General features: G+C 48.4%; 1 protein-coding gene across 1 annotated transcript; it reads right to left on the reverse strand.

The window, feature by feature from the left end:
- Positions 1-1,624: 1,624 nt before the first annotated feature.
- DSEL (dermatan sulfate epimerase like) lies at positions 1,625-5,493 on the reverse strand. The gene has a single exon (XM_056854207.1). The coding sequence runs from the start codon at positions 5,434-5,436 to the stop codon at positions 1,774-1,776; it is 3,663 nt and encodes a 1,220-aa protein (XP_056710185.1). The 5' UTR covers positions 5,437-5,493; the 3' UTR covers positions 1,625-1,773.
- Between the last annotated feature and the right edge of the window lie 7,634 nt (positions 5,494-13,127).

Raw genomic sequence — 13,127 nt, forward strand, 5'->3', positions numbered from 1 at the left:
CATACATACACATTATGGAAATATCCACAGCACACAAACAGGAATACATTTGAAGCAGACAGAGACTGGACTTTACATGCCATATAAAAGCGTGTTTTGGTTCTCCTGTTTTTGGTGTGCAGTTTTAAATGCACATGTATCAGGTTTTTGATGTGTCCTCTTTGCTCTAGCACTAGCTTTCTTAATCAATTGCTGGGCAAGCAGCCAGGTGGATTTACAATTACATTTCAACCCTTCTGTACATGCATTTGTCATTTCTGCAAGCATGTTAAGAAGCTCTTTTGATAGCATCCCATATGGTAACATTTCAACTTACTGAAAGTGTACCCATGGAACACTATTGCAAACACCACAACCCCTTAATATGAAAAATAAAAGTTATATTTTTCATTATTTTCCCACACCAATGAGAATTCAGTTGAAGTTCAGCAATGCAGAATTAAATTGGAAGTGCTGGAGGAGGTTTCCTGGAAAAAGATGGAATTGTGTAGAAGACATAGGATTCTTCTGTTAGTCTTCTGCACGGTACCTTCTTTTTCCAGGAAACTTCCACCCCTTTCAATTTAATTCTACAGCACTGAACTGCAGCTACAGATCTGCAGAGGGAACACTGGTGGGGTGGGGGGAGAGAAAACTTCTAACCAAGAGGCTGTAATGTTGAAAAACCTGAGAACGGATACTAATCCCCGTGTTTCCTGGGGAGGCCATTTTCTTCTCTTTATGATCACTTCTGACCTATGACTTTAATGAACTAGATACATTAGAAAATGTCACCCTGCTGGACTGAGATAGAAAAAACACATATCCAGAAGAACAGTTTGATTTCCGTGTCACTTTTGTCCTTTGCTAGGGTTGCCAATTAATATGGCAGGGTGGCCAGGTCCCTCTTCGCCACCGGTGGGAGGTTTTTGGGGCGGAGCCTGAGGAGGGCGGGGTTTGGGGAGGGACTTCAATGCCATAGAGTCCAATTGCCAAAGCGGCCATTTTCTCCAGGTGAACTGATCTCTATCGGCTGGAGATCAGTTGTAATAGCAGGAGACCGCCAGCTAGTACCTGGAGGTTGGCATCCCTAATGGCAGAATCCTAGAAGAAAGGGAGACAGGAGAGACGTTGGGTGCATATATGCACATGCATGTTTGATGGATCAGGTCGCTGTCATTCCAGCAAAGTTAGGCAGCCATAAAACCTGGTTTAACTGGCTGGTTAGGCTGAGTTTACAGGCTCTCGGCACCGCTGGAGTAGTTAAAATCAGACATAATGCACCAGTAAATCTAGCCCAAGGGAGATCATTGCTGCCAAATGTGAAATCTGTTTTGTGAGACAAACAGTTGTTCATTGAAAACTAGGGAAGAGCTCTTCCCACCTCCCTCCTGACTGATTTCACACAGGCCACCATGTAATCAGCAGACGGCAGTGACACTTAGCAACTCCCCGCCTGGCTGGGATTCATACTAATCACCTAGAAATGAAAGGTCCCTTATCCTATTACCAATCCCCTGAGCTATCCAGTGCCCATCTGGAAAAGAATATAAAGATCCACACAGCTTTATTTAAAAAAAAAACAGCAAAAGTCATTACGCGTCCTTTTTTTTTTTTTAAGGGAAAGGGGGAAAGAAAAGCAAAAACTGACTAGACCAAATATCTCTTTTCATTTAAAATAATCTCTCTCTGCGGGTGTAACAGACTGTACAGACATTTTACAAGAATAAACCAGCTTTTCTGATTCTTATCTACAAATTGAAGAGTGTGGGGGGGGGGAATCCTTAGTGCAAACTACTGCTGACCTGCAGCATTTAAATCAGTAAACTTTGGATATCCTAAGCGGTCCATTAGAGCTGAACAGATGTCCTCGATCTGGCTAATTTCCTCACGAGGCATATTGTTTTGCCAGGCATGGATACTTGCTGGGGAGACTTCTCCTTCATAAGGAAGGTAGAAAAGATTGGTAGAGGTGGCAAACAATATTTGGTTTAAGCTGGCAGGAGACAGAGGGATGCCCAGAAAGGTATAGATGGTTTCAGCTGTCTTCTGGGGGAAGCCCACAATGTCTTCAAACTTGAGGAGCAGATAATTGGCCGGCAGCAAATCCCCATTGATTCGCAGGGCTGCTGCTGTGTTTGCCACCCACAAATGGGACATCACAGAGATGGCATTTGAATTGGAATGGGAGAGCTCTTCCCTCAGTGCTTCATATTCAAAGGCGTAGCCTGAATTTAAGCTGCACCTGTCTTTCCTGCCTTCTGCTTGAAACAGCATACCTAAGTGCTGAGGCACCTTTCTCAAGGAGTAAAGGCTGGGCTGGCTTTTGTACAACACTGAGTAAATCCACGCCCGAGGGTCCCGCACTACATAGAGCGCTCTCAGGGAAGGACCTATGATTTCTTGAAAGAAAGGAAGCTTTAAGGTCCAGCTCCCGCTGCTCAGACTAAGCACAGGGCGTGCATTGGGATAGAAGGCAAGATGTCTCCTCAGTTCCTTAATGTATTCAGCATCTTTGTCTGAACTGCCTCTCAACCGGTTTCTTTGCTCCACGATGGATTCTCTCTTCCTGGGCCGCCTCTTCTTGTCTTTACTGGTCGCAGAATGCTGAATTAACTTAGTATTTCTGCCGGTTTCGTGTAAATGAATATTTTGTAAGTGAAGTTTTGTGTCTCGGACTAGCGACTGCAGCCAGCCCTGGAGAAGACGGAAACGGCCACTCTGAACATCAGAAGCCTTCCACTCGCAGGAATCGACGAAGGAGTCGATTTCAAATTCTGTCTCGGGGATATCAAGGTATCCCGTAGGGATCCTGATGTAGACAAAATCGCTGCTGTTGAAAAACAGTTGCTTCAGAATTTCGGCGCCTGAACTGGGAAGTGAGGTGATGATCACATCGGGCAAACCGACAGGAAGTCCATGTTCCTTTCCTGCGCTGTGTTTGGTGCTTGTCAAGTCGCTGCTCCATTTTGCACAGATTGGTTGTGTGCAAGAGGTCCATACGTCCACCAGTTCAATAAACCACAATGTGATGACCAGGATCAGAATCCAACGCAAAAATTTGCTGAAGGAAATGTAGAACCGCCACTGAAAAGCCAATATGGCCAAGCTAACCCCCAAAACCAGCCCCACTATTATATTCACTTTAAATCCAAATGGAAAAACAGTTCTGGTAGCTGGTGCCTGCTTTTCTACTACCTCAGTGCCCAGGCCAAATCTAGTAACTTTTCCTTGAGTGACTACCTTGGCATAGCCACCAAATCCTAAATAACTGAATCTTGTTCTCAGATTTAGATAGTCAGTTACAACAGAGAAAACAGTTTCTGTATCGTTGACATTTAGAGCCATCTGAAACCCTGATCGGGCATCTTCTATAAACCTACAGCTAGAAATATTGACATAAGGCCCGTAGAACAAGTAGGCAATTCTTGTGGTGGTGCTTTTTGTAGGGAAAGTGACATTTACAAACTGTGTCCACCTCTTTTTGAACTCAGCTGCCTGTTCTGCCTCTTGTATCCTAGCAACAGGGCTATTTCCACGATGGTCAAGCCAAAACATTTTATAGTGAGCGTCCCACACATCCATCATGGCCCCGTTGTATTTGTTCATAAATTTATACGGTACATATTTAAAATCAATGTCAAGGTTATGAAAAAAGGCACTGATGGAGTCGATGGGAGAGTTCTCTTCCTTTTCTATGTGGTCCACTACCAGTAACATCTGAGGATTGAGCAGAAGCAGAGAACGGTACACGCTTTTCAGTTTCATTGCAGAGGAGTATGCAGATGCTGCCTCCCCACTCACAAACATCATGTCATCGTGCTGAGAAGCTGTAATGATTTCACCCCCTGCATCTCCAACTTCTTCTCCAGTCCACTTAAGCCACTGAGTGCATTCCCCAAGCTGACCCTCCCAAGGTTGGTTGCACTGACTTGTAGGAGACGGAGCAAACACCAGAACATTATTCAGGTGGCTAAGCTTGGGACCATAGAGGGCCTCGGATACAAAAACCTGTCCGTTGGGAGCAAAAGTAAATGAATTTTGATCGGGATGTTCATGCCCGGGATTGAAGCTTCTCCACCCCTCAATCCAAGAATACGGCTGAAAATGGACTATGTCATAGACAGCGCGACCACCCAACTTCCCAGATTTAAAAGAAACAAAGGTGTTTTTCTGAGTGTTTGGCAACCCTGCTCCATATGTAACAACCCCCCAGTTAGGGAATATGTGCATTTTAGCGTTGCCATAGTCAGGTGGAGGGTGGGGAGTGAGTCCTGGGTCATACCACAGGTATTCTGTGTGAAGGGTACTCCACCTCTGGGCAGTGGATGGCACCATTGGACCATCCTTGGGCCGGTGCTTCCTAATTTGCTGCGCAAGCCAATTGCCCATCCCATTCTTCAACACAAATTTATCAAGGAAAACGAGCTGACTTTCGGGGCCATAAAACCAATTATAATTAGAATCAGCGATACCTACAGTCCTCTGAAAGCCTGGTAAAAGTGTGGCATAATAAAACCAAAAGTGCATTTTAAGCCAGTTGTTTCCAAGATTGTTAATTCCAAAGTGGCGCTGTGCCAGAAAAACGTACTGGGTTATCGACTTAGCTGTATAACTGCCATAAGCCACGCCTTCATCCAAAGAGCCATCAACAATATGATTAAGCAGAAACAAGGTTTTCTCCATCACATCCACTACGGCATGTTTCCAAGTATTGGCTTGGGACTCAATGCCCCCTTCCGTTACCAGGGCCCCAATGAGCAACGCTAGCATATTCGTGGCTTGGTGATTATGAAGAAGTTGTTTGCCCCAAGCACGAACTTTGGAATATTCGTACAATTCCTCGCTCAAGGCCCAGATCTTGGCGAAATATTTTTGCCTTCTGCCATCATCCAGCGAGGCGTGTAAGAAATCAAAAGCCGTGGCAAAGCCAGTTAAGGAGTGCCCGAGTGGCACTTCATCCCCCGGGGCGTTCTCCACCAGCCAGTCTTTGTATCCAGCCATCCTGTCCATGTATTCGACCACAAAATCAAAGGCGGCTTTGTCTTCTGGGCAGAGGAGACAATACAGTGCTAAGGGAGGCAGATTGTTCCCATAGATTTCATTCCACTTGGCAGCAAAATCAGCATGCTTGGGCGGAGGGAGGTAGTAGGACGGATTGGAGAGCATCCCTGACACCGCACTTCGGATTGTTCTAAAAAGGTGCAGGTGGCTCGTGCGCGATTTCTGCCTCAGCGCTGGAATCTCATCGGCATCAAAGTATAAGCTCGGGTGGATCACAGCTTTTTGCATTTTCTCACGAGTCCTGACAGCTTCCAGTTTCTGCTCTTCGTACTGGTCCACATTCTCTGCAAAAGTTGTCCAGTCCGAATAATTACTCGCCGACTCTTCAACCGTCGAGAGCGCCAACATTGCTAATGCTAGAAATAAGGAAGGTCCTGTAAACATCACAGCCATGATCCATTAGGCAGTTTCCTCCCTTCAGGCGCACACCTCTTCGAAAAACACAGCGCTCGGATTTCAAAGGTGCATTGAACTACCCATGTGGGGAAAATACACTTGAAAGCTTTGACAGAAAAAAAGAGAAGGAACACTTATGCCATGAGGTGCGTGCACAAGTCTCCGCTGCTGAGGTCTTTAGGTACAACCCAGAAAAATGTTTAACTGCAGGTGCATTGCATTGATACCATGTAGACGCACTGATAAATAAACAACCCATAGAGTGAAAGAGAATGTTGCTGCAAAGTCTTCCACGTATGTTAGGCTAATGAGTAATTTGGTGTCCCGAGGAAGTCACTCAAACAGTGAAGTGTAGCCAAGAAGCACCTCCGCCATGTCAATAATGCATTCTTTTCTTTAACATTCAGATATTCCAGGTGGGGGGTGGGGGGGAGACACAAATCCCTTTGTAAGTCTAGAAAAAGATGACGATGAATTAGAGAAGAAACAAAACTTTGCATGGAACTAGGAAATTCTGATTGTCTCTCCATTCCGTTTTCCCCCTGCTGCACAAGAAAGTTTGTTCTTCATTCTGGAGGGAGAAGGCAGAATCAACCGACAGCCTCCTTCGTCAGCCGGTCTTGGCAAAGCTGCCATAATTCTCACACTTGCTCAGCTCCCTTTATGAAAGATCTGCTCAGATTGATTATCACATACCACACCAGGGGCATTCCTGTCGTCTTTCATTATCTTCATGGTCCTGCAGAGACCAGCCTCTTGCTAGGGGTTTCAATTAGCTCCATTCTCCCCATCAGAAATCCCCCCCAATTTTTTTTAAAGGTTGAGGCTTTTTGTTCGCCAACAGCTGCTCCTGAAGTCTTTCACTTTGCATGTTGATCTCGCCTGCGGAAAAACGAAACACATGTCCTTCAAACATTTACCCAAAGTATTATTATAATCTGCGTTCCAAAAAAAGAGAAAAGGAGGGTCTTAAAAGTTTGCTCACCAAATGCATCAGAATCACCATGAACTAAACTCTTGAAAAGAGAGATTCTGATTTTTAAAGCATTCCTTGCAGTTATTCCACCATTCTGAATTGGAAGCTCTCAGAAATTAGTGCTAAAAGAGCATTGCATTGTCTTTAGCAAATAGCCACATTACACTAATTTATTACTGGTACCTTTAGAAGCGTGATATGGAAGGAAGAAGAAGAGTATGCCAACTTTCTCTACCACTTAAGGGAGATTCAAACCGGCTTACAATCACCTTCCCTTCCCCTCCCCACAACAGACACCCTGTGAGGTAGGTGGGGCTGAGAGAGCCCTAACAGAGCTGTAACTTGCCCAAAGTCACCCAACTGGCTTCATGTGGAGGAGCGGGGAAACAAATCCAGTTCGCCAGATTAGCCCCCGGCCGCCCATGCGGAGGAGCGGGGAACCCAACCCGGTTCTCCGGATCAGAGTCCACCGCCCCGAACCACCTGCTCTTAACCACCACACCATGCTGTTCGGCACCTCACGGCGTCATTATTGTCCTACCCAAACAGCAAGCGAACAAACCCGCACGAATGGATGAAAACATCCGCTTCCGTTCACATCCGTATGCTTTGCAAAGGCTACCCATTGGTCCCCGAAGGGCTGCTGTTGTGCAGAATCGGATTACTTTCCTCTTTCTCAGCAATAAGAACCTCTCTTCTCACCTGTGATTTTTTAACACCTAACCCGACTTGCCTGCCCATCACTAGAGGGCGCTACGAGCTAATTAGTGTACCAGGCAAAGAACTTAGAGCAAGTTTTACTTTCGTCAATAGCTGCAAATCTTTAAAAGTCATCGCCAACAGGATGTCGGCCTTACGGAGGTCTATCCCGCTTGGATAAAACAAAGGAGATCGGAGTATGGCCAGTTACGCACGGGCGGATTTGCCTCGGATTTGCCGCTCTCTCGGTGCGCGTCCCCCCCCCCATCCAAATTCGCAAAACTCTGCCCGGGGGCGCATTTTTGAGCTTCGCGAATCCGGATGGGGGAAACGCGCATCCAGAGAGGCGCAGCCCCAAGGCCAAAGCTGCCCCGCGGTGTTTCCACCTACCTTCAGCAGTCAACTTTGGGAAGTCGCATCCCGGCAGCGCTGGTGCCAGTACAGGGGAGGGCGACGACAGGCAGGCGGCCGCACCGCCGTTTGGGGTAGCGCCCAGAGGGCATCTTTCCCTCCCCCTTCCAAAGCTGCGTAGGCTTTTCCAGTTCATGTATTTATTTTAAAAAAAAATAAAAATAAACTTCAGCAGCCCATCCGAAGGCGCGATCCTCCAGCCTGGACAGAGGCGCCGGTCGCTCTTCTCTCCTCGCCTTCCCCCAACAATCCCCCGATCCTGAACCCAAGCCGCTCTCCAAGTCCAGCCTGGCCCCGCAACAGCCTTTTTGGGAACAGGGAAGGACGCCAGGCGGAGTCCATCAAGCCCCCGAATGGGGGCGCGGACAAAATAAAACGGAGGGAGGATTCGGGGTTGGGTTTTTTCCCTCCTCTGCGAAGGAGAAAGGGGGGGCCAACGGAGAGGTTAGCTCCAGCCCCCCCAAAAAAACTTGACTTCCGCGGGGACGATCCGGACGCTCCGGCGGACTTTGCGGGGAGTCGAGGAGGGTCTCTCCGGCGGAGTCCGACCCCCGCTTCTCTCCTCGGGCTGGGGGACCAGCTGCGCTCCGGCCCCGGAGGCTGCCGAGCGGAGACGAGCCGCGGCTCCCTCCAGCCAGGCGGGTCCGCGCTGCCTTCGCGGCCGGCGGCAGCGGCGGCGGCTCGCTCTCAGCTGCGCTTCGCGGCGCCTCTCGCTCGCCCCTCTCGCCCCCCCCCCTCCCCACTTACAAACGCGCGACCGGGCATGCGCGAAACTCTGCACATGCCCTTCGCAAGGCTCTGAAGCCGCTGCCCTCATCCTGCCCTGAACTCGGCTCCGTAAAGCTGCAAAGGGAAGGAGGCATGGCAATAAAGGGGGGGGTGGAGGCACGGCGGAGGCATCGAGGAAGAGGAGGCGGCCCTTGGACTTCAGTTGGGTTGGGAGCTTTACTAGTGCAAATAGGGTTGCCAACCTCCAGGCACTGTTAAGGAAACAGAACCAGCGCGCGATTTCAGCGCAATACGACTATATCATAAAGTGCAAGATGCCAGGTGAATACTTAACACTAAGAGAACGATATGTGCGCTATATACAAAATACAAGGTGCACAAATGCAAGTCAACCCAATTGGTTCTTCTGTCAAGGTAAGTATTCTTGATCTTAATGTTTCTTTTTTTCTTTTTCTTTTTTTTTTTAATATTGCATATAAGTGTAGCAGTGCTACAGGTAAGTAGAATATAGTCCACACTAAGACAGCCAAAGAGGGGATACTTACCTTTGATAGAAGAACCAATTGGATTGACTTGCATTTGTGCACCTTGTGTTTTGTAATTTTGTATTTTTGTATATAGTGCACATATTGTTCCCTTATTGTTAAGTATTCACTTGGTATTTTGCACTTTATTATATAGTTGTATTGCATTGAAATCGTGTGCTGGTTTTGTTTTCTTAACAATACCCCACAGCGCAGAGCCTTTTTACTTTCTGGTTTAACCTCCAGGCACTAGCTGATGTTTAACCATTCCCTTGATAGAAATCCCCCCCTCCAAACTGCTGTTAGCCCACCCGGGGAAAAGACTGATATGCTGCAAGTACCTTTTTTCACTATGGGGTTAATAGCAGCTTGGGGTAGGGTTGCCAGCTCTGGGAACCTATGTAGGGGGCATTTGGGGAGGTATTTCACCTAGAATCTATGGTATACAATAGAGTTTACCCTCTGAAACTAGCATTTTCTCCAGGGGAACTGATCTCTGTAGTCTGGAGATCAGCTATACATCCTGGAGAACTCTTTGCTCTACCTGGAGGTGGGCAACCCTAAGCTTGGGTGAGGGGGGTCATTCCATCAGTGAAAATAATTCATAAGAGAGGATTCAAATATACTGCATTAATAGGGCAGCCAACCTCCAGGTGCTGGCTGGAGATCTCCTGCTATTACAACTGATCTCCAGGTGAGAGAGATCAGTTCCCCTGGAGATAATGGCCACTTTGGCCTTTGGACTCTGTGGCATTGAAGTCCCTCCCCAAACCCCACCCTCCTCAGGCTCCGCCCCAAAAACCTTCTATTGGTGGCAAAGAGGGACCTGGCAACCCTAATTACAAAGCATGTGTAGGCACAGATGAATTACACAGGTGTCAAGGAGCAACTTAAAGAATAATACTATTTATTTCAGAGGGTAGCCAGTCGGTCTTCAGTAGAACACTTACATTTGGGTTCAGTAGCATCTTCAAGACCAGCAAGAGTTTCAGGGTATAAAGCTTTCAAGAGTCAAAGCTCCCTTCATCAGACAGGAGTAGGAATGGAGATGCAGAATCATAGAGTTGGGACCACCAGGGTTATCTAGTCCGACCCCTTGCACAATTAAGGACATTCACGACTGCCTCCCCCCCCCACACACACACCCAGTGACCCCCTACTCCATGTCCAGAAGATGGCCAAGATGCCCTTTCTCTCATCATCTGCTTAAGGTCATAGAATCAGCATTGCTGACAGATGGCCATCTAGCCTCTGCTTAAAAACCTCCAGGGAAGGAGAGCTTACCACCTCCCGAGGAAGCCTGTTCCACTGAGGAAGTGCTCTAACTGTTAGAAAATTCTAGATGGACATTCTTTTGATTTAATTTCAACCGGTTGGTTTTGGTCCGACTTTCTGGGGCAACAGAAAACAACTCGGCACCATCCTCTAAATGACAGCCCTAAATGTACTTGAAGATAGTTATCATATCCACTCTCGATCTTTTCCTCTTCAGGCTAAACGTACCCAGCCCCTTCAGCCTTTCCTCATAGGACTCTGTCTTTATAGCCCTGTCAGAACCTGGGAGGGATTGGGTCATTCCATTGCTGACCTAAGTGTGGCAGTCCTCAAACAAACTTCAAGGGGAAATTACAATATGAGATTGCTGAACTTGAGTTCACTCACAAGTTCAGAAAGATGGACCTTAAGGACTGGATAGGTACATAAGATTCTTGTCTCATTACAGTTGCTAATTTTTGCCCTCCAAGCATTTCCTAAGCAAGCTGATTATGATATGCATTGTACCTTTTGCACCCTTTACAAGCATTCTTTACAACACCCCTCCCACATGTCAATACTATTAGAGAATCTCTGCTTCCATGGTAAGCTTTTTATTAAAATGTAACTATTGACTATTAATATTGACTAAATCTGCAAAACATTATACCATCCATCATTGTTACATAGATAATTAAAGGAGAGCAATTACATGAGCCCATGAAAGTCTCTTACCTCCAAAAGAAGTATGTCAGTTGCAACTTGGCTGCACTTTACACTCACACAACCTTTTCACCTAAGGAGCCTACCTCATACTGAGATCCCCTAGGGCTGTGTTGGCGAACCTATGGCACGCGTGCTGGACTTGGCACGCCGAGCCCTCTCTGTGGGCATGCGCGAGTAAGTTGAGCAACCGTCGAGTCTGCCTTCCCTGGACTTCCCGCCGCCCAGCTGGACTCCCCGTGCTGCCTGCAGTTCAAAGCCCCCCCCTTCCCTGAACACCCCGCCGGCTTTGAACTGCTCCGCGCTGCCTGCAGTTCAAAGCCCCCTTTTCCCTGGACTCCCTGCCGGTTTTGAACTGCTCCATGCTGCCTGCAGGCAGCACGGAGCAGTTCAAAGTGTTCAAAGCCCCCCCCCCCCTTCCCTGGACTCCCCGGCGGCTTTGAACTGCAGCACGGAGCAGTTCAAAGCATTCAAAGCCCCCTCCCCTTCCCTGGACTCCCAGCCGCCCAGCTGGGAGTAACCCCCCGCCCCCCCTTCCCTGGACTCCCCACCGCCCAGCTGGGAGGAAACCTCAGTATTCAGGTTAAATTGCCGTGTTGGCACTTTGCGATAAATAAGTGGGTTTTGGGTTGCAGTTTGGGCACTCGGTCTCTAAAAGGTTCGCCATCACTGCCCTAGGGTATATACACAGGGAGAGACAAAGTAATTGCGTTTTACCCTTTTCTTTTGAATCCCTTGCTCAGTCTGGTGCCATGCTGAGAGTAAGTAAGCTATCACTGCGGTAACCAGACACTGGATAATGAGAGTTACATAGGGTTCCCAACCTCCAGGTAGTAGCTGGAGATCTCCTTCTATTACAATTGATATCCAGCAGATAGAGATCAGTTCACCTGGAGAAAATGGCTGCTTTGGCCATTGGACCTCTATGGCATTAAACCCTCTCCAAACCCTGCCCTCCTCAGGCTCTGCCCCCAAAACCTCCCACCAGTGGCAAAGAGGGAACTGGCAACCCTCAGAACTGGGAAGGGAAGCTGGGAGTCCTGGACTTCTCAATGGGCAATTTCTACAAAGGCCAGGTGGTGACAGTGGTTGAACAGAGAGAGAAAAGCCCCTCCAGGTGTTGGGAAAGCCAGGTGGATGGCACGTGCCAGGCCAAGACCTTGGGCAGCACTGGGGCCCTGACACCTTAGAGGGCACAGTGGAATAGGGCCTGCAGGTCAGAGCAGGAATGTTCCGCCACAACTTCTAATCTGCACAAAGCCATATACTTATACTACTGTGTCTCCTTTTCCCTCTCCAAGACTATTCTAATTTGGGTTTCTAGAATCTCCCTTGTTGGCATGTTTCACTGAGAGGTTAGGCTAGCTGCATTTCTGCGCACAGACATTTACTATGATTTTTTTAGTCAAATCCGGTAACTGTTCCCCTATATTTCTGGCCATATCTGTGGCAATATCACACTAGTTGAAGCTTCTGAACCATCTTTAAGGATAGCCCCGCACAAGTCAATGGTCAATTCCAAAGCTCGCAAAAGTCTGCCTAAGCCTGAAAGCATCTTCAATGGTAGCCCCACACATGGCAGTAATCGATCCTAAAGTTGGAAATGAGAGTAAACAACTGAGAGAAGAAAAGAGACCGAGAATCAGAAGCTGTAGATTGCAAGCTCAGTAAGGGCAAGTCTGGGGAAAAGAACCTTGAAATTAGACAGTGGCCATTAACGCATGGCAAGATTCGCAATGTTTTGTCTCTCCCTTGTGGCGCACCTCTCGATCACGCATTCAAAAAATTGAACGCACGGTCAGGAAGGCTCGCCTCCCCCCTACTGAGGTTGCCAAGCTGAGGGGGAAGAGAGAGACAGGTGCTCCCAGGCAGAGGGTGGGGGAAGCCGGTGGAGAGTGGAGGTGGCGGGGGCTGGTGAAGCCGGAGGAAGGTGGGGGTGGCAGGGGCTGGTGAAGCTGCTGCCACCCGCCTCCCCCCGGCCGGAGAAGAGCAGGAGACGGCGGGGAAAAGGAGTCACCGCCATTCTGCGCTCCCCTTTCCCGGGTCGAAGCAAGAGGAAGCCGGAAGTGGAGGCTGTGGCGGCTCCTCTCCCCGGGCACCACAACCTTCACTTGCCTCCGGCTTCCCCTCGCCTCTACTTGCTTCCAGCTGGGGGGGGAGGGGAGAGAGAGGCGCAAGGTGGGGGAAGGAAAAGGTGCCACCGCTGCTGCCCCTGCCGGCCTGGAAGTCTCCCAGCAGGGACTCGCCCCGGCGGAGCACGCACGGGCGGATTCCTTCCTTCGTTACGCAACTTCCCTTTAAGGAGCAATAACAGAGGAATGGGTTCTCCCGGGGATATAGCGAAAGCGGGAGAGCTGAACAAGCATATTGAC

The sequence above is a fragment of the Euleptes europaea genome, chromosome 8 (assembly GCF_029931775.1).
Source record: "Euleptes europaea isolate rEulEur1 chromosome 8, rEulEur1.hap1, whole genome shotgun sequence".
NCBI classification, from domain to species: Eukaryota; Metazoa; Chordata; class Lepidosauria; order Squamata; family Sphaerodactylidae; genus Euleptes; species Euleptes europaea.